At 43.1% G+C, this 27,625-nt stretch overlaps 1 protein-coding gene across 1 annotated transcript in view; it reads right to left on the bottom strand.

Annotated features, from left to right (window-relative positions):
- Positions 1 to 27,625, bottom strand: part of LOC309440970 (uncharacterized protein) — a gene marked incomplete at its 5' end in the record, with an annotated part of 198,039 nt that overhangs the window by 11,085 nt on the left and 159,329 nt on the right. The window contains 12 exons of the mRNA XM_082055281.1: positions 422 to 550; positions 1,406 to 1,531; positions 2,382 to 2,510; positions 6,971 to 7,102; positions 8,161 to 8,289; positions 8,516 to 8,644; positions 9,702 to 9,818; positions 10,316 to 10,444; positions 12,361 to 12,489; positions 17,344 to 17,472; positions 22,205 to 22,333; positions 25,653 to 25,784. Coding sequence (XP_081911407.1) covers positions 422 to 550; positions 1,406 to 1,531; positions 2,382 to 2,510; positions 6,971 to 7,102; positions 8,161 to 8,289; positions 8,516 to 8,644; positions 9,702 to 9,818; positions 10,316 to 10,444; positions 12,361 to 12,489; positions 17,344 to 17,472; positions 22,205 to 22,333; positions 25,653 to 25,784 — 1,539 coding nt within the window. The remainder of the gene's footprint in view (positions 1 to 421; positions 551 to 1,405; positions 1,532 to 2,381; positions 2,511 to 6,970; positions 7,103 to 8,160; positions 8,290 to 8,515; positions 8,645 to 9,701; positions 9,819 to 10,315; positions 10,445 to 12,360; positions 12,490 to 17,343; positions 17,473 to 22,204; positions 22,334 to 25,652; positions 25,785 to 27,625) is intronic.

Below are 27,625 nucleotides of genomic sequence, written 5' to 3'. Positions count from 1 at the left end.
ATGTTGTCAGAACTGTACTAACAAGGAAGTCAATACACGGGAAGTCCAACTGCAGTCTAATATCAAAGCGAAGAGAATAACAAGACAGGAGGGAAATGCTGGATTCTGCTGACTTCAGAGGAGGACATGAAAGAAGATACAAAATAATCCTCCCATGAACCACAAAAATTGGACAGGAGAAGAAATAAGAGTCAGTGCAAAAGGAATTTGTGAGAGTCAGAGAGCAGGACTCACGAGCAAACTGTCTGAAAAAAGACCTAAAGCTCTAACTAGAGGCAGCTCTGTGTGAGAGAAGCTAGAGAGGTGAATGCAGCTGGGAGAAAGTCTACTTAAAGGAAAACTGTCCCCTTTTGTGGGTCTGTAGACACTGCAAAACCCCGCCTGACTGTACACGTTCACTGTCATCAAAGCAGAAAATTACCTTTCTCGCACGATCTTCCTGTCCAGCCGAGCCCGCAAGTGCAGTTGCCATCCACGTGGTCACAAATACCACCGTTCTGACAGGTACATGTCAGGTGGCAGTTGGGGCCATATTGTCCCTGGGGACACACTACAGAGAATTAACAAAGTTTGGAAAAAAGAATTAGCATCCCAAAAAAGGATGAAGGTGACAGGGAATAAGTACAAAACACATGTTCCCTGTGGAGTATCCCATGTGTCTGATGTCTCGCAAGGGCTGTAGGAGACCCTATTCCACACTTATGAAACATCAAAACAGGTTGCCCAGAGAAGTGATGGATGCCCCATCCCTGGAGACATCCCAAGCCAGGCTGGATGGAGCTCTGAGCAACCTGAGCTGGTGAAGATGTCCCTGCTCATGGCAGGGGTTGGGCTGGATGAGCTTTGAAGGTCCCTTACAACCCAAACCATTCTGTGATTCTTATTAGCAATTTCAGTCAAACACTCTCTATCTCACCATATCTCCTCACTTGGCTTCACTCCACATTTCTTCCTCTTGTTCTCCTCCTTTGGTCCCATCTTTCAACTCCTCCTCTTCAGCAAATCCTCTCCCTTCAGTTTCTCAGTTCAAGTAATTTGCTTCTAAATGTAGCCCCACCCATCCACAGCGCCCTCACACTGCTCGTGTTGTGTGCTACAAACTACCTTTTTGCCCCATCTTTACATTCTGTTTGGACTGCAGTCTCTCAAAGCAGCTTTGTGGAGAAGCCCATGCACCAGCACCGAGCGTGGTGGAGCAAAGCCCTGAGATGTGGGCAGGACATGGGGGTAGGACAAAGGCAGGGTGATGGAGCAGAGAGGGACAGGGGCTGAACACAGCAAACTGCAGTGTTATCAAGCAAAGGTGTTGGGAAACACAGCTATAAACAATGTTTGGTGCTGAGTTTTATCTGCTGGTTGTTATAAGTCCCGACTGACGAGATGACCTCGGGTCCTGCTTTGTTACCTTGCTGACAGCTGGGTCCCATTTGGCCGGGAGGACACGTACACTTGCCAGTCCGTGGGTCACAATGACCTTTACCGCATGCACAGAACAGGATGCAGTCCTTCCCATATCGGTTTTCAGGGCAAGCTGAAGAAAACACAGCTTTTTGTTAAACACCTGAGATATCCAACGCCAGTTCGTATTTTTAACATAGGATCATTCAGGTAGAGTTGGTTTCATTTTTATTTCAGCTAATGTGCTTCAAAGCAACAACTATGAGAGCAAAACTCATCCAAAGACATGATTGCTTCTTCCTCTTAAATTTTACTTGAAGTTATAAATATGATCCACAGTGTCACATGGAACATTTAATAGGTTTCCTACCAAAAAAGTGAGTGTACAACTGAAATATCAGCTACAGACATCTTTCCTTCCTTAATATTGATGCTGTCCTATGCTGAAAAGCAAAGCTACAGGCTACTAAACATTAAAGCATTGCTGTGAAAAAGCTGAAGAGAACTTCATAGAGATCATAGCTTTGGAAATAGCACAGAAATTGAGCCCCACACTTTAGCTCTGAAATAGAAAAGTAAAAGTAGGGTTGCCATGGAGTCTTTACCAGTTTTGCCATGACAAAACTTGATCTTTTTCCCATTTATTGAAACTAATGGCAGCGTAGTGTGAAGCAAAATATTGAGATAATTTCTCAACCTAGAAATTTTGGACAGGAAGAAGGAACTTGGGCAATTCCTGCTGAGCTGGCTCTAGAAATAAATTTGGGCAAGCAGGTTGTAATCCTGGGATGAGTGTCCTTGCTTCTACGCACGCAGAAGAGAGGAAAAATATTTTGCAAGAGATTTTTTACAAAGCTGGAATCCTGATTTACAATTCAAGGAGGAGGTAGCTGGGATCTGTCTGTTTTTCTGCTGACAGGCTCTTATGTAGATTATTCTCTCTGCTGTTTTTTGAAAGCAGCAGAACGTGAATGCTGGCTTACTTTTACTGCAGTCGGCTCCAATGAAACCAGGCGCGCAATCACAAGTTCCTGACACGGGGTCGCAGTGGCCTCCATTCATGCATTTACAGGGCTTTTGGCAGTTTGAACCATAAGTACCTTTTGGACACCCTGTTTTAAAAGAACAAAACAGCAATTAGGCTATGTTGCTACTGGGGCCATTCCATCTCTTGTCATAAGAACTTTGTTTCTTTCAACCAAAATTAGATGCTCGTTTTCTACCTCTATTCACTTCTGGAGGGCCAGGAGTGGGCACTGACAAGCAGACGGTTGCCTCGAGCAGCAAAGGCAACACTGACTTGCAGTGTCAAACCCCTGGACAGCCGGACCAACTGCTGCTGAGCCTGGTCCCACTGTTCCTGGCTCTGCCCGCTCCTCCATTCCTCATATGTGACAGTAGGTAGCAAGAAAACCAAGCTCAGCTCTTCAGAGGTTTTCCTCCTAGATCTCTATTCCAAATCAGCCTGTTTCCCATTTGCCTCCCATGGCAGAGATGAAGAGGCCCTGGGATGGTGAGAAGCCGTGAGCCATCTCTGCCTCCTTTAGTGGCTGTTCTAGCTCACAAGTTACAGATAGTGGGTCTCATCCTTAAAAAATATTTCAGCTGGAGAAAGTTGGTTTTGTCTATAATCTACTCTTTCATTCCAAACCAGAGTTGGTGTTGCTCGGGCACAGCTAGTGGGCTGTGGATGGAAGACACAACAATAACACAAAATTTCAGGAGACACCTTCTCAGGAGATAGGTACAGGAGAGAGATTATTTAAATGTAAGGCCAGAAAATTCTCTGAGGAAAAAAAAAAAAAAAAAAAATAAAACAGCTGTATTTTTTCATAACCAGAAGAAACATCAGGCTTGGATGGATTGCTCAGCCAGCATTAACATGGCAACAAGCTGTCCATGAAGAGGTTTTCCAGGCGGTAGTGAGTACTTCTGATTTATTTTTGGACAGCTAATGTTCAAGGAGCACTGAATACTAGATCAGGAAGACGTGAATGCATCTGCCAGGTTTAGGCTCATGTCTTCAAGACAATCTTTAGAGTGATGGAGGTTGGAACTGAGGAGAAGAGCTGGGCAGAGCTGCCAGGCACATGCCTCTGTCTTTTAGAGCAATGTAATAATCATGGAATGGTTACACTAGTGCTACTACCTCTACATGTGATTTCTTTGCTCCTTCTTTCCTTCTCTTCCCCTGGCAGAAGGAAAGTCTACGGCTACTTTGGAAATCTAGTTGGATATATATTTGCACGTGTCTCCAAGCAACACATCTCTTGCAATCTGTGCATAAATAGCTTTATATTTTTTCTCTCTTCTCTGAAGGCATGAAAGCATGGTCTGAGCGGCTGGAGAGATCTCTGGATTTCTTGAACTATTCAACAGAGAGTGCTTATGGTAAAGCTTTAAAGGGATGCCTTTTAAAATAAAACTGAAAACTGGCTTCTGCTCAAATCAGGATAGCAGATCATCAGCACTAAACAGATACACACTTTTATAACGTGCAGATACTCTCCCCAGCCCTTCTCAACCATGGCTTCTTCTCAATGAGATCTTCGTCATCAGTGCTTCCATCTGTCAGCACAGAAAATCTGTTTCATGTGCAAACCCTGGCATCGAGGAGTGAGCCCTGCAACACCTATTTCATTTCCACCAAGACGTGAAATTAAGGACACACCCAGAGTCAATGATTTACTGGGATTTTAAGTGACTTTCTTTTCCTCCTCCCTTTCCTTTCGGTCATCCTTTGGCTTTTCTCTTTTTTAATTCTGTTTCCCACACTCCCAAACATGCTGCTTCCCCCTGGCAAAGCTTTTGGAGTTGTTCCTCAGCTCAAGACTAGAAAGAGTTGTTCCATTACTGGAAGGGATGCAGCAATCCCCCCCTTACCACTTTATTTACCCTTGCAGCATTTTGTATTTATTTCAGTTCAACAGGGAGAAGCACAAGCAGAGCAAACACATGAGCTGTGATGTTCACATGATTATTAACGAGGCCATTTCAGCTGCTACAGCTTTGCAGAGGAACTTCTGCACAGATAGCCAGGGCAATTTACACAGTGTCCTGCCATTTGAGTAGGCTCTGCCTTTATAACGAGGGTTAGCCTCTAATCACCAGTTATCTCATAAAGACATTTTCTAATTTAACAGTTTCCTTTGCATCTGACTCGTGTTTTTCTGAGAACAGCAGGAGCAGCAGCCAGATTTCTAATTCATTTCCTGATTTTTTTCTTCCTGGTTTGTGTGGGTTTGCCGTGAGCAAGAACTCCTAAATCTTTTCATACCAGCTGCATACACTAGGACTTTTCTTACCAATGTTATTAATTGCATTGTCAAAAAAATCACTTCTGAAGCATCCTGTTACCTCCAGTTTGAAGGTGAAGCTGGTGAGGCCTTTCTGGCTCAGGGTTCACCCAGCCCGGTAAATGTCACAGAGACACAGGACGGGGTTTTTTTATCCATTACCTCACCTCTTAGTGCTTTTTCTTCATAACTTCACCCAAGCAGATCTGCCCATCCACCAAGTTATGGACAACTGATGGGAACCTTATTGCTCATTTGTCTGCTTCCTCTGGATCCTGCCAAGAGACTGTTTCAGCTCTTCACTCCAAAATTTGAGAACATGAAAGCCTCACTGCTCTTAGCTCCTGGAAATTTGACTTCCCAGCCAACTACACCTTTTATAGATACTTTCTTGAACCTTTTTTCACAGTACTATAAATACAGCAATAGTTGCCAGAAACGGTTTCCAGCAGCATCCAACCACATGTTGACTGGACTGAAGCCCATTTCACATCTTTGGGAGCAGCTCCCTATGCTGGTTTTAATATTATATCAAAAGCTTCTTCATCCTGGAGCAGCCCCAGTTCTCTCTGTAGTGAGGACGGTGGGAACATGGAGTATTCCCATCAAAGTCACGCTAGTTATCCTTGGATATCAGACACTCCCTTCAGAATCAGGTCCACCATCTCTCACTCCACTGACCCAAACCTAAAAATAACTCCCACTTAAACTGTTTTCCTTCCATTTTTGTGTCTGCCTATGTGCTGGTCACAGTGGCATAGGAAATAATAGAAAAAAAAAACCCTGCGTAGAGGCAGGACAAATTTTCTCTCTCTGGGAATCTCTACCGTTCCATTATCTCTCCAGTAAATGTCTAACAAAACTATATTTACTTAAGTGAGAATTTGCTGTGCAAGGTACTGTGTATTTCTGAGATCTAGAACACAATGCCGTGAATGATCATAGCTACACAGGAGCCCATGGTAAAATCCCCTCTGAATGCAACAAAATGCAGATTTCAATTTGTAAGTCATTCCTTTTATATCAGAATTTTGTGTAATTATTAATATTTTAAATTGTAAAATTCTGAAGTAAAATCTTAAGGATCTAAGCAATCTTGACGACATGTACTATAATGTACAGAGATTTAGTACTACACACACAGGTAATGACTACTGAAAGGTTACTAAAGAAAAGTAACAGGCTAACCGTGATTAAATCCTATAAAATGATACTCTTAAATACTTGATCTCCACTACTGCTCTACTATAATATTTATTATAATTTAATGTATAATGGACTCAGCTCTAGTTTAGATTCTGAAGGCCAGATTTCAATCTCACAGTGAAAACTGATGTACAAAGGAAGATAGAATCAATCCTTAAATTTACATTTACATTTATATTTTACAGAACAACTTGTGATGACATGATGGTAACACAAATGCTCCTCTCTGAAATGAGCCTCTTTCCTATTGCTACTCAAGAAATAAAGCACAAGTTTAACCCTTACTAGAGCCGCACATATTGCAGCAGGTCTTTGTATCCAAATTGTCGCCCAAAAAAGCAAGCAAGCCAAACTGAGCCGTGCTGGATCTCTAGGAAACAAAAAATACCGTTTGCCAGTTTGCAGTTTTTGTTTTATTTTTTTTAATAAGACTATTACAAGCCATGGAGTAAAAACAAAATTAAAGTTGTAAATAAAAAGGTAATTAGGTGTCTCCTTTTTTGGATACTTTGGTATATGTTTCTTATCAGCTGGCACATTCCACCAGGAGCAACTAAACAGATGTCCTAAAATATCAGCATGAGGCATGTGGATCTGGGAATATTTTTTATGGTGGAACATTCAGCCAATTGGCATTTTGTCCTCTACCCTAGTCACCATTTTTCAATCTAGAGTAACAATTTGTTTAATTTGATTGTTCCTCAGAAGGCCCTACAACTTAACTGACTTTATGAATCACTCAGATTTATTGCCAATTGCAGCTTGTTGTTTTCTAATAACCATTTGTCCTTACTTGAACACACAGAGATTTTGGGAAGCATTTTGGCCTGGGTATTTGGAAATAAAAGGGCAACACAATATCCAGGTGTAACTGAAGATGGGAGGTGTAAATGCAGAGAATGAATTTGGTATCCTTCAACGTGGCACATAATTGGAAGTGATTTAGCTAGTAAATGAGTCTGTTGTGGGTTTTTAAAATGTTTTAAAATTGATTTGAAAATAGAAAGTATTTTAAAAATATTTAAAATATATTAAAAATATTTAAAATACATTTAAAATCTGATACTCACGGAGGTTGCAGCGGGGCCCGTGGTGGCCCGGGCGGCACGCACAGTCACCAGTCACCGGGTGACATTCCTCATTCTCGGCAGAACACTGACATACTCGGTTACAGTTCTTACCATACGTGCCCGGTGGACAAGCTTGGGGAAGAGGAAATGTAAAAATTAAATTTGTCTTGGTAAATACAGGACTCAAACAAAGAGAGAGCTGAAATTTATTAAATAAAATCCCTGCCTACAGAACGACACTCTCCTCCGGGACTTTGGATTTATTACATTTACTTAGGGGTTACTTCACTGCTTGATTTTGTTTCGTTCAGTCAATTTGTGCCCAACTGTCAAGGGCCAGATACAATTTTCTTGTCACTAGAGAAAATCATAGGGAAATGTCAGGTAAAATTGACTAAAATAACAGTATAATTCACGAGGGACCAGGCGGGTGGATAAAGACATTCTACTTTTTGCAGGGAGTTCAAACTTGCGAAGCTGCTGTAGCACCAACATCTTTACAGGTTTTATTTTGGCCGCTGATGGCCACGTTGCTGACAGGTTTTGGGCTTTCCATACTTTATTCTTACATCTCACTTCCACTAAGTTGCCCTGGCTGTGGGTCAGGATTTAGTGTCATTTAGTGCAGGATATGGGACACCAATGTCAATTCTTTTAATTATTTTTGTTGTTGTTTTTCTTTTTGCTAAAGCAGCGCTCAGGCAAAATGTTGTAACAAAATACAAAGACAAAACTATGCAGCTGGGGTCACAGAACGAGCCTGTTTTCAAAGTCAGCTCCAGACGGCCAAATTCAACATTGAAGAAAAAAAGCATAATGACATTTCCAGGAGCTCTGACAGCAGGAATAGATGTTCTCTCATGGGGACAAGACCAGCAGAAAGCAGAGCTGCTGCTTTACCCACAGCACAGCGATGGCCATGAGCAGGAGCCGGGCTCCCCTGGCACCTCTTCACTCTATTTTCATCCAGTTCAGTCCCTGGCTGCGATCCTAGAGAAGGTAAAACTGAACAGAGACCAGAACCCGCCAAAATATTTGGGTGAGCACCACTCTGCCCTTGTCCATCTTCACTGTGAGGCTGTCGTCTCCTCACTCTCCAGGCACTGATTATATCATCAGGTTTTTATTCAATAATTTAATTTATTAATTAATTTACAAGGAAAATTTTTGCATTCTGATAACAAACTCACTTTTCTCGCAGCCGTAGCCGGTGAATCCCGGAGGACAGCTGCACTCGCCTGTCAGGTGGTGGCAGGGGGTACCTGTGGGACACCGGCACCGCCGGGCACAGCCTGTGCCGTAGCGACCAGGCAAGCAAGCTGCAATGAGGCAAGTGATCCTTGTTAGGACACGGGGCAGGAGCCGGGGAGGATGGTGCAAAACCACCCCGCTCCAACAGATCTGCTACACCCAAATCTGTGAGCACCTCCAGACCAACCCCGTGGAGAAACATGGGAGTGAAAGGATCCCATCACCGGCTCTGGATCCAGGAGGAACATACACACCAACCTGAACTTTCCTCCTCAACGCTGAGCAGACACTCACGTTTGTCACAGCGCTTCCCTCGCCATCCCTTGTCACAGCGACACGCTCCAGTTTGATGGTGGCAGGACAAGCTGTGTACACAGTCACATTGCTCCTCGCACTGTTTGCCAAAAAATCCAGGGGGACAGACTGCGAGGAGAAGCAGAGAGAGCAACAGTTCTTCCCTCTGCATGGAAAACATCCGTCGTTGGCAAATGAGCCAATATTATTCTTCTTGCACATGGCGATGTATTTTCAGAAGACTGCAAGCCCAGAAAATATCATTGAAGGATAATATGTTAAAAATATTAAAAGCGTTTAACATTGACTATTAATGAACCTGCACATGAAAGTTTGCAAAGACTCAGTCACAGCCTAGAGTACAAATCCAGATAGTGGCTACAGAGCTGGCGATGCCATCCACTTATACACAATGATGGGTCAGTGGTTTGAACCGTGACAACGCGCTGTGTCCATGTGCTGCCTTCCACCTCACAGGTCTCTGCAAAGCGATCAGGAGGAAGCCAGGTCTGAAGAAGAGGAAGGTGAGCACTGTGAGGGCTTTACAGGTCACACTGGTGGCCGAGGCTTCGAGAGTCCTCAGCCCCTCAGGAGACATCAGAACATGGTTTGTGACTTGGAAAAGTCATAGCACCTCAGCAGCTGAGCTGAAGGCACATTTCAAGTCATCTGATACCTACTGCTTATAAGACTTCTGTTTCAGGGATTTACATGGATCTAACCAGATATGTCAAATCTGGGCAATCTGGACCATGTGCAAGGAAGGGGCAATCTGAACTATTATAGGCCAATTTGCTGAGCTCCCCTTGATGACTTAGAGAGAAGCAGCAGCATGTGGCTGACCTGGCAAACTCTCCTCACAACCCACCCCCTTTCATACATTCTTTCTTGTATCCATAAGGTACCTTTATTTTCCTAGCAGGCAGGGAATAAAAGTAGGAGATAAAATGGTTTGGATAAGAGCATGTATTTGTGGTCAGGCAGAGACCTGCCTGCAGGACTCCTGAGACACATGGTGAGCGCTCAGGCTGGCATTATTTCTTATTGTCTTACAGAATACTGGAAAAATTAAGATACAAAAGAGAAATGGACTTCATATTGTGGAAGCAGAAATGGCTGACTACAGAAAAGAATGATTAAAAAAACAAAACAAAACAAAATCATCCACAGAAGGAAGTGCCCTTACCAGCATCACAGCGGTCCCCAGTCCAGCCAGCGTGGCAGATGCATTTCCCCAAGCTCTGGTCACAAACTCCGTGGTGGCAGCTACAGTTCTGCTCACAGCCCTCTCTGTCCCTACACTCTGAAATGAGATGGGGAGACTGAGCGGGGGCCTGGCTGGAGGTGCTCCAGGGAGACCACACTTTTCCCTCTGAAACATGTTGAGATAACTAAGCTGGTCCTAAAAACCTTCAGTGGGTGAGATTTCAAAGTGTCCCATGGCAAAATTATCTATTTTCCTCTTGGAGGGTTTATTTTATTCTTTTTTTTATCTCTTCAAATTGAGTACACTACCTACCTTCCCTGTCTCCATGGGACAGAGAACAGTTTATTCCTCTCCTTTGTCCCGCAAGTTCCTAGCACCATGGTGCCTTCAAGTGCAAATACCACATCTCTCACCAGACTTTTTATTTCCAACTAAACCACCCCAATTTTTTCAACATCTCCACACTTAGTGCTCTCCATCGCCCTGCCTCTCTTCTCTCTTTTTTTCCTAGGCTGTCTCAAACCAAAGCCGAATTTCCTTTCAGAGCGACTGAAATTAGGTGCCAGAGGGATGAAGGATGTGAAGACACTCACCAAGCTCACATGCTATCCCTGTCCAACCCTGGGGACACCGGCACTCGCCCGTCACCCGGTCACAGGTTGCCTGGCCATGGCAGACACAGCGCTGGAGACAGTTTGCACCGAACCAGCCAGCAGGACAGGCTGCAAAGAGGAGGTGGGACAAAACCTTCTGATAAAGCACAGGAGGATGACACAGGTTAAACACAAGCTTTCCAGGTTACACCCTCCTCTCACCCTGGTGATCCTGGAGATGCTGTGGGAGGCAAAACAGAGTAAAAATGGGGCCATGACTGATAAGGAATTACACAGACCAGTGAAAAACTGGTCTGGAAACATAATAGGTGATGAAGTGAATTAGCTATGACCCGCCAAATGACCTTGACATTTTCTGTTCACACATACAAAAAACATCTCTTGGTTCCTACCAGCTTTCTCAACATGGAGTGGAGTTATTGATTTCCTTGTTTTCAGCATTTCTTTGTATAGTCTTCTTAAAATCACAACTCCTTTTCTAATTGACCTTGTTACCCACAGCTGGTTGATGACATTTTATAGCTTACTTAATTTTGATTAAGCAAGTCTATTGGTTCCCATTTCAACTAGATCCTATGGATAGAACCCCATTTTTTAGCATAAAAAATGCACACTTCTGTCAGAATGGCACCTTTTAAAGATGTTAACAGGAGCACATTCTGCAAAAGCGCAGCCACCAGGTGATGGCTCATCCAGCCTCACACACTTATTCTACCCCTGTACGTCCAAAGAGAAAAATTCCCCAGATGTATCATTAAAGAAAAACGGTATGTTTGACAACATTTTCAGGTTGTTTTATGTACGTGAGATTCAGGGAGGCTTCACCTTCAAGTTTTATTTCCAAGACAGAATAACTGAAAGAAGGAATTCCCTCGCTATGTCATCCCTGCTGGAAATGCTTGACCTCTGCTTCAGGACACTAATATAAAACTCTGACTGTTCTTAAAATTTAGACTTCCCTTACTGTTTAATAAGCACCATCATTGCACATGCTTTTTGCTTTGCCTGACTTAAAACAGGGCTATGGTTTTGTAATTATGCTTCGAAACAGAAGGCAGGTATAATACATGCTTTTTAAACGTTTGCTTTGCTTTTGTATTGGAGGCCTTCATGTGAAACACAAAATTTTAGGTCATGTCATACATGCCATCAGGAATGGTTTGGTATCTTCCCAATTTTTTATTCCTTCATGGAAAGAGCTCTTCATACTAGGTTTTAAAGGGGCACCCCCTTCATTTATATATTCCTCTACCCCTGCCAGCTTTCATCCCCTTTCCCCAGCCATCCTCTTGGTGCACCAAAGGGCAGCTGCTGCTTGTGTGGAGGTGCTGACTTCAACCCCAGCTCACCCAGGAGCATCTATAGCAGCATCCCCAGCTCAGCGGCGCCACTTACAGAACCAGATACCCCGCAGGGGAGGCACAGAAAAAGGAGCCACAACAGGGATGGACAGACTTTTTCTAGTGGTTTGGATGCAGGAGATTAAGATGTGTAACATAAGCCTCAGCGCAGCTTTTCTTTGCCAGCCTCTTTCCTTTAAGACTCCTTGGCTTGTGTTTGAATCACACAGATTGGTCTAATTGCCAAGGCTGGAAGCCCCAATGCCTTTCGCATGTTCTGGATTTAGCCTGTGTCTGGAACAACGTGCAGTAATGACGTGGATCGGTCGGGTGCATGGGACACTAAAGCAGGCCACAGAAAAAACAGTTTTGTTTCAGTGTCGTAAGTGGGAGTTTTATGGACCTTTTCTCCCTTAATCAGCCTTCAAACCCAGCTCTCTTTCCAGTTTATGACTGTTTCAGCCCCCTCTGCCCCAAGTACACCCATCTCCTACGCTCAGTCCCTGCAACATGGCCCCACAGATTTATTTAATGGACTGAGCCACGTTATTGTGCAGATACAAAACCAATGACAACACAGGGCAATGAGCTGGTAATTAAAGTACCAACAAAGCCCCCCCTGAGCAGGACTTTTATTTTTCCCTCCTATAATCCTCTGTCAGGGGGTTGAATTTCTGACTGTACCTTCTTGGCAGGTGGCTCCTTTCCACCCCGGGCTACAAAGGCACATCCCGGTTACATGATGACAGAGCGCTCCGTTGTGACAGTGACAAGTGTGGCTGCAGCCTGGCCCATAGCTGTCCCCCTGGCATGCTGCAACGAGAGAAGGTCCATAAAACTCCATCAGGAATCATCAAAGGAGGCATTACACAGAGCAAACCTGAGATACAACCCGACGCTGGAGAAATCAGTTTGAAACTGGCTTCTGACAACTCACTTTTCACATAAGGGTGCCTAAGTCCATATATTAAGCATGCCTGACACTAAATAACGTGGCTTAAAAATATGTATCATAGCATGTTCTGAAGAGGCTTTAATCGCAGGGCAGGATTGCTCGGGTGATGGATCAGCTGTCATCCCCTGCCCTGTGGAATGTCTTTGTGCTAAACTAATGGTCCAGCAGAACCGCCAGCTTGACAGCCTGGGTATTTATTTGCATCCTGGTAAGAGAACTGACAACTTCATTGTTTTCAGTGTTCATTTTTCACAGCTGGATGCCTCTGCTCACCCAGAGTCTCAATCTTTGGTCAGAGAAGGGTGATATTTTCAATGCATTCGGTTAAGCAGCTGCCTCCCAGGTGAAAACTTAACGCGGCCATCTCGCAAATGTACACTTGCCGCAGCTCCGTTTTCAGCACAAAAAATGGCAGCAATAAAATTCCTGTAGTCTCCATGGCACTGGAGATTTGGATAGCTTTAAATGAAGAAGTTGGACAGCCTCCTTGCACAGATTTTGTGTTGCCTGGCAAAGACTCTCTTTCCCCTGCATGAACCTGTTGGAGCCTCTCATCCCCACAGCACTGCTGGCACACATCGGAGAGGCAAAAAAGGCTCTGATCTCTGATCCTGAGAGTGTTCTGCATCCAATGAATGTGACATCTCCCAGGATCGGACCCAAATGGTGACTTTTCACCGAAACCTCTGTGCCTTTGAGGGTACCAGTTTGCAGAACAAGATGCAGTGGTGCAGAAGGACATGTCCCTAGGGTCCAAAAGAAGGACTGAAACCATCTCCACCTTAGGTGAACTTGGCTGACAGTATCTGACCCATTCTGAGCCCTTTTCTTCCCATATGAGATCTTCCAGCTGCCCGAGACAGTTCTCACAGACACCATTTCTCCCAGGACTTTTCAACAGGGTTCATTTTTGTCATCGCTTGGACCCCATCCACACTGAAACCACAAGAAAGTGCAGGAGCTCAGTCCCATCACAGTTAAAAGTTTGTTCTGCAAATGAGGCTTGGTTGCCAAGTTAAAGGTTCAGCCTGTCCTACAGACCTCTGGCTCTGTTTTGGGAGCAGAACTAAATATTTCCACGATACAGACCAGAACTATATCATAACCAAGCCAAAGGAAAAACCAGCTCAGAACCAGGTCCCCTGACTGGTTACTAGTGGTTTGTGTGAGGTTTTTGGAGTATGCGTGCAAATCCCTTGTTATGCTTACCAAGAAGACAAAAGAGTTTTCCAGTGAAAATTCTGGTAAGAAAGCAGAAATTTCTGGAGACCTAAATTTTAATTATTCTATTGGGTGGATACGAACTTTTTTTAGCTTCCTGGTAGGATAATCCTGACTATCAAACTACTTTTCTGAAGTGTCAGATGACAAGTGATATATTGAAGCTATTTTATTAAGTTCCTCAACTGAATGTACAAATATTCCTGAGACCTTTCTCCTTTCTTCATGATGACTGCAAAGTAAAGAAGGAATAGAAAAGTTCAAATTATTAGACTTTTTCCTGCTTCAAATTTGTCCTCTTGGTGACTTTCTTTTGTAAGAGAAGCATTTATTCATTTGCAGTCTTTAAAATCCCTTTTTGCACGCAGAGTAAGGAACACATGAAACAGATTTTCTTCCAGACTGGAAGTCAACAGCTACTAAAAGTGCTGGGGAACACAGGGAAATGATGGGCATTGAGACTCTACAGTCTGATTTCATGCAGCTCCTGTGGATTATTCTCTCCAAAATGAATCTTTGGCTTTAAAAGAACAGAGAATTTGTAAAGTCAAGAGCTCACGTGCTATGAAATATCAAACCCCTGGTTATCAGTGCCCCCAAGCAGAGACTCTGGCAGAGCCGATGATTCCATACTTGTTTATTTTGCAAACCAATGTGGACTTATTTTACCACAAGAAACTGCTGCTGTGAAGATCCTGCTGAGCCTCAAGAGCTCCAGAAAGAGACATTTTTAGTACTAACAGAATCAGAGCAAAATGCAGATGCCAAATTGCATTCAGCTTCTACAACCCACACACGTGATTATTTTTTTTCAGTGTTTTTTTTGTTTGTTTTTGGAAAGCGCAAAATTTGGATGCATTTTTTACAGAAAGGAAGGTTACATCTCTGGCACGAAGAGGTGCCAGACCTCAAGTCCTCACTTCTATATCACCAAGTCATCATGACAGTCAGCAGAACAGTTAAATTAAACCTTTATTTTTTTAACATGAGCCATACACCTTTCCTAAACCTCTCTTTTGGAAACCTACAATATCTTAGGCAGATACTCAAAAAAAACCCAAACAACAACAAAAGAAAACAAAACCTCCAAATAAAAATAACATCACCAAACACAACCTTAAGCTGAGGCAGGTCTTGCTTGGCAGATTTCAACCTAGATTAAAATAATTCATTTATAAGCAACTGAAAAACACAGTCTTGTAATGGAAAGTGTTTGGCAGCTTCAACAAAAGGCATTGGTGTCCGTATCACCCATAATTAGATAGCAGCGTATAAAACACAATGCATGGCCAGCTGAAGATCAATTCAAATCCCATGATGTCAAAATTATTCCTCAATATCCTCCAGCACATTGCTTGCAATCTGATTACTTGAAGACGAGTGCTGTCCATCCAGCTGCTGGAACTGGCAAGTCCCAGGAACCAGCAATGTGAATATTAAACACCCACCAAGGATGGGGAGTGTTGAATCGGTGTCCCCGACCTACAGTTGCCTCACTCTGAGCAGCTTTGGAGCGGTGTGACCCATGTCCAGTCTTAAAATCAAGATGGAGATTCATCGTTTAAGCCAGGAGAAAAGCAGGTTACCCTTTGCACTGTTAACTGACCTTGCTCTTTTATGTATAGGCAAAGGAAACCTTGGAGACTTTGGCTTCTTCACCATCACAAGGAATAAATCAACCTGCCATAAAGCTCTAATGGTTGCGGCGCAAGAGAATAAATAGTTTCTTATATGAGTAGAGGGGGCACAGACAGCTGTTGACAAAGAGCTGCATTTCTTAATCGAATTTAATGAAATATGTAACAAAGCTTCCCATCCCTAATGCAGTCTAAAGAGCTGGGAAGGGCCAAGGTGACACGGTGCTAATGCTGTGGCTGGGCAGGAAAAATGGGCTGTGACCAAGAAGCAAATATTGTACCTGTTCAGCAGCAGCAGCTTTTCTGTGGCTCTGGCTCTGCATTTATTTCACAGTCAGCTCATTAACCAGCCACCACAGGGGAGTATTAACATCCCTGTCCTCAAGTGGTGGGACACGCAAAGCCAAGGGTTCCTATGGAGAGGGCCATGAGGGGGCAAAAAGGGCTGCAACAGTGGGATGTTTGCAGAAATGTCTAAACAGTGGAAAGATTCACCAGCATTGACCCTCCTGTAAATCAAAAGAGCAAGCGATTTTGCAGGAGAAGCCCTTTCAGAAGACAGGCTGTGTTGTGTGGTGGGAGTAAATGAGGGAAAAATGAAGAGCAAACACAACCCTCAAACAGTGCTGGTTATAACATAGTATATGGCTGGAGAATAGAATTGTTTCAATCCAAGTATAATTATTTCTGTTTTCTAAAATCAACTGATTTTCTATTGCAGAAGGTTTTAGAACTCTAAGGAAAGTGTTCACTAACAACAAAAGTTTGCTCCTTGTAGAGCTGCTTTGGTGCCCAGCTCTCCAGCCCAGCCCTGCAGGCGGCGCTCATGTTTTCACAAGGAAGTACAGACCCTGACACCATCCTCAAGTGAAACTCAGAAGCTGAGAGGCTAAAACCTGAACAATCTTTAAAAAAAACCCCAACATATCTCCTAAATTTTGCAAATAGGCTCAGTGATCTCCATACGTAATGCCATGTAGCTAAAGAAAACAATTTAATTTCCCATGAAATCTGGTAAACAATTTCTCAGAAGAGCTGATTTTTTTTATATATGCATATGCAAGAATATACAAAAAAAAACCTTATTGGCTTAAAGATTGTGGGATAAACCATATTTGTGAACAACCTAGGAAGCTGACTTAAAGAAAACAAAACATAACACAAAAACCCCTAAAACAATGAAGAACGCACACCTTTTCTAAGAATTAGTTAAAACTATTTTGTCATGCTCAGATAACACAATAGTCACAGCTCTGATTTTTCCACTTTGCGCATTTGTAATCTGTCAGTTTATAACGGATGATTAGATGAGATACACCAGAAACAGACATATAACATTTCATCTCTTAATGCTGCACAAAAATAAAAAGCAGAGATGCGTCATATGGCAGGAGACAGCTCAGCTATTTAAAAACTGATGCTTGTAACATTTGACAAGTGCCAACAGCAGTTGGAAAAAAAAAATGAAGTTGGTTATTTACACAGCTACCAAAAATCATTCCCTTTTTTGGCATCTTTGGAAAGGAATGTGACCTAAATCTAAAATTGTACCCGGGGAGGTCATCCCTCATTCCCAGCAGTGTGAGAGCTGCAGGCCCTGGGCAGTGGGATGCTGAGTGCAGCGGGATGCTGAGCGCAGGGGGATGCTGAGTGCAGGGGGATGCTGAGTGCAGGGGGATGCTGAGTGCAGGGGGATGCTGAGCGCAGGGGGATGCTGAGTGCAGGGGGATGCTGAGTGCAAGGGGATGCTGAGCGCAGTGGGATGCTGAGTGCAGGGGGATGCTGAGTGCAGGGGGATGCTGAGTGCAAGGGGATGCTGAGCGCAGGGGGATGCTGAGCGCGGGTGGTACCTACACTGCTCGCAGGTCTGTCCCTGCCAGCCCGGGAGGCAACGACAGGTTCCCAGGACATGGTCGCAACCAGCAGCGTTCTTGCAGTTGCACACCTGGTGGCAGTCGAGCCCAAAGAATCCATCTGGACAAGCTGAAATTGGAAAACAGACATTTTTAGCAGAGTTCCTGTTGTGTTTTTTTTGTGTGTTGTTTTGTTGGTTTTGTTTTGTTGTTTTTTGTTTTTTTTTTTTTAATAAACTCCAGCTTGTAGATCCAAAACCACAAGGCACTGCTGATCTTTTCACAGATGCTTTGTCACTTGTCACTCCGTGATGATGCTTTAGAGCCAAAGTTGCTTCCAGGGTTAAGCCTCAGCATTTCTGCTCTGTGCACCTCAGCAAAACCCACCATGACCCGTTCTATGCAAGCAATGGATTTCTGCATAGCAAGAGACAGCTGAGAATATATTAAAAAGCCATAAAACAGGAGAGAAAATGGATTCACACATGCCAGCACTTGTGCTTCTGTAATGGACAGAGGAAAGAGGAAATAATTCAACATAATGCAAGACCAGGGGGCCATCCCTGCTGATCTCCCCATCTTTTGAAATGCAAAACTCATGCTCTCATTTACTCTCCTGACACTTTTCTGAAGATTTTTTAACAGTGAACACAAGACATCGTGTTGTAGTTCAGTGCTGAAATGAAAACCTGCAAAGAGACTGAGTAGAGAAAACCAAGTCAAATTAAGTGTAGCAGTACAACTCCAGGGAGCTGAAGGAGCTACTAGGCAGAGTTAGAAAAAATAATTAGGAATTATATTGCCTTAAATTAACTTCTCTGTCTGCATATATATGTATTTGTGTTGACATCATGTAAGTACATGCATAATTATGTTATACTACACGATAATAAACTTGTAGACATACAATTGTATGTCATTCCTTCCACAAAACTCCTGAATCAGTCTCAGGAGCGACGGCACTCATTAAATAAGCAGTTATTCAATAAAACTTAGCTCTGTGTCCTTCTTCTTCAATATAAAGTCATACTGAAAAACAAATCCACACACTTCTACCATGAAATCAGAACAACTGGCTTCCCAATAGAGTCTTATGACTATTATCAGCATATGCACTACCCAGTGATGCTCTGCACTAATTTCACAGCCCTCCACCAGGTCAGAATGTCACCGTACCCATACGCATCTTCCACTGTTGGGCTTTCCTGCCCTTTTTTCTGCCTTGTTTCTTTTTCATGCCCATGCTTTTTGTCCCAGTTTACTCTTACTGCCCATTCCACAACTCTAAATTCAGTCCTCTAACAGAAAGAACTGCTGTCTGCTTTGGGTACAAGCAGGGAAAAATTCACTATCTGTGGACAGAGGCAAACCTGGACCTTCAGACAGCAACAACGGTAACGTAACACATCTGCCACATCTGCTTTGGCTTCTCTATTCTCAGAGCTCCCGCTCAGCTTGTGAGCATTAATATATATGATTGTTTCATCTGCTCAAAACCAAAAGGCTGCTCCTCCCTTCATCCTCTCCAGACTGCAGCTTCTCCTCTGGCATAAGAAAGATTGCAGGCTTACTCCACTTTCCAAGTCTCAGAAAAACAGAAAAGTGCCTCATACTGTTCCAAAACTGTAACACATCCATCAACCTCTGCTCAGTTTGTACTGGGGTGAGAACTGTTATCAAGTTGTAAGGAAGAAACATCAGCACATGGTTTCAATCTTTACATCCTTATTTATTATGTTTCAGTAGCACGTATGGCACAGCAGCCGAGGGAGGACTTCTGCTTAACCCCAGGTGACTTCAAAGGCTGAAAAAGTTTTTGTTTGTTTAATGTAGGAACTACACAGCATTGTCAGGTATTCCTAGATGTGCACAGTATTTCTTTTTCCCTTTTATCTTACTAAAACCGAAATCTTGCTGGGCTATATTATGATAATGATTAACTGCTGAAATCCCAAGAGAGAAGCCCAGTCAGCCTGTCCAGCGGTCGAGCTGATGCAGACAGCAGTTCAGCTGCAAATGTTGAGTGCTGAACTTCACCAGGGCTATACGCTGCTGTTATTAATGCAACAATTAATAAACATACTGCAGGAAAAGTCCAAGACTTCTGCTGCCTCCAGTTTGTGGGCTAATTGTGTGGCATTTTGGGATATTCAGTCAGATCAAGCAGCGAACCAGATAATTCTTCTGTTGGCCTGATCCCGTAACCGGAAACATGCCTTGGGTCATACAACACACACCAGAGAGCAGCGGGGAATGAAATTAAACAAAATTACGGTATAGTGAAGAAAATCACAACCTTCAAAGCAGGAGCAGCAGATGCTCAGCACTTTATAGAATTAAATCAATTATAACAATTGCCTTCTCAAACAGGAGAGGAGCAACCCTGGTGCAGGGCAGGGTGACTTGGTTTGCTCGGTGTTTTTTTTCTGGAGAAAATGCTACCCACGTTATGTTTTAACAGGATAGCAAAAGGATTTCCTAAGCCACCTTTTGCTATGATTACTGCCCTTGCACAGTCCAGGAATGCAGAGGTATTAATTGCTGCTTCAGTTCAGGAGCAGCCAGAACTCCATGTGTGCCTCAGGTACCTTCTCCCCAGGCATGCAACATTCTTCACTCAGATAAGAAAGATTTCTAGCGGCATTGCTAGTAGCATCACTCTCAAAGAACTGTGAAAAATGATTCATTTTCCTTTGGTAATGCTAGACCTTGTGAAGAAATGCACATTATTTTTCAGCGTTCTGGTTGTATCACTTGCTGCCTTCAAGGAAATGCAAAGGAAGTGAATAAAGAACATGGAAATGGCCACTGACGTGATGTTTTGCAATGGGGACTGGCATGTAAAGATATAAAGCCTTACTTCAGACTGAAGGTAGCAAATTAATGAAAAGGAACAGCTTTACTTTTGAAAAAAGAAAACCAATCGCAAAAAACACTCAATGGTGAATTTTGGGACTGCTACAATTTCAGTTTGAATCTGGACCCCCTGCTGCCACAATGCAGAATACTGGAAGTAACAACTGCAGGTTCAAGTGCACTCATTGTGCAGGACTAATCTTAACATTAATGTTGGTTATTAATATTAATCAGTATTAGATTTTGTAAGGTACTGTCCTCTCCTAGGACTCTGAACTGCAAAAGTTTCAGTTCAACATTCCTGTGATGATGGAAAAGTCCTTCCTGGCCATGGGATGAAGCATCAGCAGTATGGGAGAAGTCCAAGGCAGCTCTGCCACACGAGGTCCCGGTCTCTGTGCTCTTGTCAGCAAAGCACAGAGCTTGGCCGGCGTGGGTGGATGCCAAGACGGCCAAAAGCACATCCCTGCCAGAAGGAAACCCTGCCAGTTTCCGAGTCACTGAAACCAGAAGTGCTACAGCTCCTCAGAGAAAAGGTGCCAAGAATGTTCTACCAAGGGCAAACCACCCACACATTTTTCCTCCGTCTTCACCTTTTGGAAGCAGCCAAACTGTTCTGGCTGAACTTTCCTATGTGAAAAGGTAACACAGGCCAGCTCGGAGCAAACACGCTGCCTGCTTGAGAGAAAACATCTAGTAAAGCGGATCTTATGAAAACAGTAAGGTCATGAATGGGATGCGCTAAATTCTGCTCTCCCCTCCACAATCTTCTTTCAGAAACTGAAAAAGATAAAACTGTCCAACATGACTGATTCGGAAGCAGAGACCTTTACTTTTCTTTCCAATAGGTGTCACCCAGGCTTCTCTGTATTCCTCACACCTACTGTGGCAAAGGATATTCAGCCTCTTTGTCCCCATTTTGATTCCTGCTGGAATTAACAGATTTATAGCACAATACAGTCAACCGTATTGCTCTTCTGATTGAAAAAATAGATTTTTTTTTTTTAAAAAAAGGATAGACTTACGAAAGCAGAGTTCAAGTAAATAATTTTAAGGAAGGACATAGTGGAGATATCATAAATTATGAGGTACAATTTGCAGCAGAACTTTGAAAAGAGTATTTATGCTGTGTAACAATTCCTGGGAAGAATGAGAGGGGAAGAACAAGCCGTATCTGAACTGCAGCAGTGGGGTGCTGTGGTACAGGGGAGGCTGTGGAGTGGATCTCTTCCCATCAGAGGGCAGCAGCCGCCTGTGAGTGCTGCTGCTTCCCTCCATCAGTCTTTGTAAACTGGCTGATAAAGCTGCTTTCTAAGCAAGATGACTGTGACTTTGGTTTAACGGTCTTCATTTGTGGATTCTTAACTCATTTACACTTCAATAACTTTCATAATGTCTGACTACGTGCTGTTTCTGTGGTATTCAAGACTGTATTTTTTACGATCTGCACGATGATGCAGCACAATAACCTCCTTAAATGGTGCCCAAGAGTGATTCCCAACAAGGTATCTAAGGAATCCAATCCAACCTTTCCAGCACTTTACCAAATGATCAGGTAATCAAAAATGATCTCTTGGGTTTATTAAAGTTAAAAGTATATCTGTTCTTAAAGAGTTCCTTTGGGAAGATGCACAAATCCACATTTTTCTGCAAAATGTTTCAGAGATGCACTAAGAACAAGCCAGTCCAAGGCAGGACTAACATCTTTCTGCTCAGTGTTAACTGTAGTTAAGACTCTGCTTACAAAGTGTCTTCATAAAGATGTGATATAGTAGGGGTCTTAAGCATGCATCTGATTTTAACCACGTTAAAACAATGTGCCCAACACTACACACACACCAAACTGCTTTGTTGAGTTAGGATGGACACACACATTTCAGTATCGTCTTCCAATTAAGTTTAAAGGTTTTTTTTTAGGTCAGGCACTGTAAATTGTAAAACCAGCTTTCTGCATTAAAAAATCCAATCTGCATAAACCCGAAAAGGACCGGGGGGAGCATCAGTACCTCGTTCGCAGAAGGTTCCCGTCCAGCCCGCCGCGCAGGTACAGGCTCCGCTCGCGTGGTCGCAGGCAGCTCCGTTCTGGCACTGGCAGCTGGACCGGCAGCTCGGGCCAAAGCTTCCCTCGGGGCACCCTGCAGCCCAGCAACCAAAACCAGACCATGGGTTAATGCTGGAGCAGATCGGGGATCAATGGGGAATTTTTAGGTACATGGCAATTCCTACTATTTCCAAAAAAAAGAATCAAGGCATAATGGTAATGCCTTAAAACTGATGTGATTAAGTGTTCTCCTTGGGGTCCAGGTAAGTTAGGCTGTTTTATTAAGGTCTATTTTAGAAAAACACCAGGGTGTTGAAAGACTAAATTCTGCACAGAAAACTAATATCAGAGGATACTTGCAAAGTCTGCAACTTCACAGGTTCTGCTTGATGACACTTTGCACGCTGGTCTGGAGTTGCTTACGTTCACATCTCCCCTGAGACTTCATCAGCCAGGAGAGAGAAAGCTCCCTGCTTCTGCGCTTCCTTTTGAGGCCCTATCCTCTGTTTTCCTGCAAATCCCCTTTCCTCAGAAAGCTGGAGAAAATATGAAACATGGTGGTTTCCTCTGGAAAGCTCTAAATTGAATGCTGCATCTTTTACTTTCAGGCTTTGCTTTGAAAAATTCAAGCTAAACCATAATATCTGGGGGACAGATTAACAATTACATTTCCACAGTAGTTAACGTAAGGAGTTTTAAAAGATTTGCATGGTACTTACTATCAGAAGAAAACAACATTTGAGAATGAAAATAATTTCTTCCAGGATTAAGGAAAATCAATTAAGAATAAAGCCAGTTGCCTAATTCACACTAGATATTTTGGACAGGCTGAAATATAGTTATATACTTGGCTAAACACAATATTACAAGGCCTCCACTCATGTTTGAAGGTCATGTGAACTCCTCTCTAAACGAGTTACATAGATTATTACCAGATCTCTTTTTAAAAATTGTATGATTTTAGCATTTACATCAACAAAGTGATTTTCAGGAAATCTGGAAAGAATCACAGAGAACAAGAAACAATGAGGATCCTCAAAGACAACTCTATGTCTGCAATAAAGGGGTGGGTTCAGTGCTGTGTGTTTGGTACCAAAGGCAGGCTGTGATTTGAGCCAGAGGGAATTTGGTTCCTCCTGCAGCTCAGTGACTCTACTAATTGAAGCCAATCCCTGGATCTCTTATAGAAACTATAGGTTGGGATGGGAGACAGAAGGGTAGCAGGGTACCTTCAGTATTTCTTTGCTTTCAACCACCTGTGTCAGAAATAGGCCTCTGTTTAAATGTGGAGTTGTTTGGATATTTTTTTTTGCACCTACAGGTGAAATTCAGTCCCAGGCTTGAACTGGTGCAAAATTCCATTTGCATCACCTCCTGCTCCCAAAGCTGCAGAACATCGTGCATCGCGCCTCCTACGCCACTTTACAGAGTAAATACATAGAAGTGCACTTGTGCCTTAAAAGCTTGTTCCTGCTTAGTGTTTACTTTTCACTTGAAATTTCAGTTAGAGTCCAGAGAATCTATGCAAAGAAAACTATATTCCTGTGGAGCAATTAGATGTGGGGCTCTCAGCTGAACTTTCCTCAAACTGACGGCGTTTAGCCTGGAGCTGAGACTTTCAAGGTGACAGCAACGGGTCAGTACACTTCACAAATGGTTTCACGGTCCACATCACAGAGAATCTGCCCTATGCTCGAGCAGGCTCAGGTTTCTGTGATGTGTGCTGAGGTATATCCATCCCGCTGGAGAACCTGAGCTGCCTCCAAAGCTGCAGCATGAAGGAGCCCGACCTGCAGCAAGAGGCTGGAGATGCCTCAGGAGAAGATGAGCTCTCCTGGGATAGGAAAGGTAGCAAGGCTACCAAGGCAGCATGACACGTTTAGCGAAGAATTATGGCCTTCATAATCTTGCAGACATGTATGTGTATATGCATTTTTAGACATATATATATATATACACACATACATACATACAAGGGTAGGTTTAGGTTGGACATTAGGAAAAGGTTCTTCACCCAGAGGGTGCTGGACACTGAACAGGCTCCCCAGGGAGGTGTCACAGCCCCAGGCCTGACAGTGTTCAAGAAGACACTGGACAATGTCCTCAGACACACGGTGTGAACTGTGGGGTTGTCCTGTGCAGGGACAGGAATTGGACTCAATGATCCTTGTGGGTCCCTTCCAACTCAGGACATTCTATGAATTAAATTGAGTCACAAAGAAGACTGAATAAACCAGAAAAACCACAGACACAACATCAGGGGTTGCCAGATGTTTCGCCGGTGACAATGGCTTCACTGATTAACTTGCCAGAGAAGATTACAACCAGCTATTTGGCTACTTTCTGCCCGCAGAGATGCTGTTTTAAGAGAGGTCAAGAGTGAAAGAGAAGCGGAGCTGGCAGCTCTTTCCCTGGGAGCTGGTCTTCCCAACTAACTGTCCTTCCATTCCATCTGTGCCAACAGCAACAAGAGCTGTAAGATCAACTTTCCAGGGATTTTTTTTTTTTTGTTTTAGGTCACCATTCCAGATTAATTGTTTTGACATTTCTGCATGACACCCACAGTTAATTCTGCCTACACTGCTGAGACTCTGGTAGTTACATCTGTGCTACTGTAAGACTGTTAAACAAGTAGATAAAATACTTAATTGAATGACATTGAGATGATGATGATGATTATTATTATTATTAGCTTAACTATGCAACTTGTTGCCACAAGATGAAGTGGGTACCAAATATTTGCATGGAATCAAAAAGGAAATAGGCACATTAATTGGAAAAAAAAAAGAAATCAAGTTGTAGTAAATATAGAGATATTGCTTCTGTCTCAGGAAGCTCTGGAATGACAAATTGATGAAACCTGGGGAAACACATCAGGAATTATCTATATGCCTGTTTTTATCCTCTTAAGGCATCTGCTATTGACCTCTGTTAGAGACAGATTAGTGGAGATCATGGGCCTCTGGAGAGACCATTGTGCATTTTTGTTGTTAATAAATAGAGGACTCTAAATCCTCTTGATTTTGCTTCTGTTATGTACATATGCAGCAATTCTATAAGCCTGGCCTTAAAAATAAAGATTGATGAAGAAAAATTGCAGCCCTAAAACAGGGTAAATAAAACCGATATGGAAACTTTCGTGCCACAAGCCAAATACACATCAATCCTGTCACTCACACAAGGAATTAACATTAAAAATAGCTGTTGAGTCCAAAACAAGTCTGAAAATAACTTTTCTGGAATTCAAATTAGGGAAACTATGTAACCGCGGTGAAAGCCGAGAGCCCTGCGAAGCGCTGGGCAGAGTGGAGGCGGCGCAGCCCGGGGCTCTTCCTGGAGGGAATTATCCGGAAAAACACCATTTCCACTGCTTGGTTTCGCAAATTCCCTGTGTTGACAAAGCGGTAACTTACTCCGTTCGCAGTGTTTCCCGGTGAATCCCGGCTCACAGAAGCAGGAGCCAGTGACTGGATCGCAGCTCCCGTCGCTGTTGTTGCAGACACACGTGTTTTCACAGCGCTGGCCCCAACTGCCACTATTGCAGGCTGCGACAAAAAACAGTATTTACATTAAGAACCAACTTTGAGCTCAGCTAATGGATTATTTTACATCTAAATGAGACAACAGTAAAGATGCAAAATGGCCTCTTAAGACATAGGGGCTCTGGACCAGACTGTCAGCTGCAGCACGGGGCACAAATCAATGGAAAGAAATACAATTTTTGCTGATTTACTACGGCTGGAAGTAGGAGTCTGTAGGCAGACATTATGCCATCCACATAAAACTAATTATTCATGTCAATCCATATCAATCAATCCAGAGTCACCAACGCACACTTTCATGGAAATAAAATATCAGCTGTTGACTCACTTAGCAAAAATGTGCATAATCAGAGTAGCGACGGGGTAAAACCAAGATGGATTTGTGAGCATCCTCCATAGTTTCCCCAAAATACTGGGAAATACAACATGGACACTGGCAGAGAAGTCTCACATTCTTTGTTAAAACAACACAGAATCACAGAATGTCAGGGGTTGGAAGGGACCTGGAAAGCTCATCCAGTGCAATCCCCCCATGGAGCAGGAACACCCAGCTGAGGTTACACAGGAAGGTGTCCAGGTGGGTTGGAATATCTGCAGAGAAGGAGACTCCACAATCTCCCTGGGCAGCCTGGGCCAGGCTCTGCCACCCTCACTGAGAAGAAGTTTCTTCTCAAGTTTAAGTGGAACCTCCTGTGTTCCAGTTTGAACACATTGCCCCTTGTCCTATCATTGGTTGTCACTGAGAAGAGCCTGGCTCCATCCTCCTGACACTCACCCTTTATATATCTGTAAACATTAATGAGGTCACCCCTCAGTCTCCTCTTCTTCAGCTCCAGAGCCCCAACTCCCTCAGCCTTTCCTCACACGGGAGATGCTCCACTCCCTTCAGCATCTTTGTTGCCCTAACGTACTGCTTTTGTTCTAAAAATCACGCAACACTGACATGATTATGGCAATGTACCACAGCATCTCCTCCTTTTCTTAGAAGAATAAGGATTAAAGTGCCAATTAGGGCAACAGAAACCTGGTTTTGGAGTTGGGCATTTGTTTCATGCTCAATCTGCAACAGTTGGAAGAACAAAGACGTCTCTGCAAAACAACTTTTCTTATATCTTATCCTGAACTGAAATAAAAGCTTTTCTTTGCCATGGTCTCTCAATTCTTTTGACAACCTAAGGCATATGGAAAGTCACCTAAATTACTCTATACATTACCAACTGATTTGATTTTTAAAATATTAATATTGCCGGAAACTTCAAATTTTCCCAGAATTTTCTCCAGTACGAGCCCTGAGAAGCCAGGTCCAAAACTTACTGCTGTCAACACTGGCCATTCATTTTTGTGATTTTATATGTTTAAGACCAAGTTTAGAAAGAGGTTTGCATTCAGTTGGCTTTTTGCAAAAGGGATCATAAAGAATCGAGCAGAAAATATGTGAAAAAGGAAAAAATCAAGCAGGATGGCTTAGCATTTATAGGGTGTTATTCAAGAAGGACAAATCTGCACTCTTACACAGCCATCAATACCGAAAGCAATGCTGAAGTCAACAAAAGGATGCTCTGCTCTTCCAGGGAACAGGATTTCTCCCAGCATTTATATTCACAAGTAAAGAAGTGACCTTAAGACCCACAACTGTACACGCCACTCACTTGTTGAATAGATCTCCCCTCAACAAAATGAAAAAAAAAAGAGAATTAATCTTAGAACTAATCTGCTCTGAAAATGAAAAACAAAACTGTCTGTCAGTCAAAATGCTGACAGGACAGATGGTATTGGGCAAAGGGATCCATGGTGTTGAAATAAGAGCTTATATCAATACTTTGCGCTTCATCAGCCATCTATTT

This window comes from Streptopelia decaocto (assembly GCF_964273445.1).
Source record: "Streptopelia decaocto genome assembly, chromosome: 6".
Lineage (NCBI taxonomy): Eukaryota > Metazoa > Chordata > Aves > Columbiformes > Columbidae > Streptopelia > Streptopelia decaocto.
This window is presented reverse-complemented; position numbering and strand designations above follow the sequence as displayed.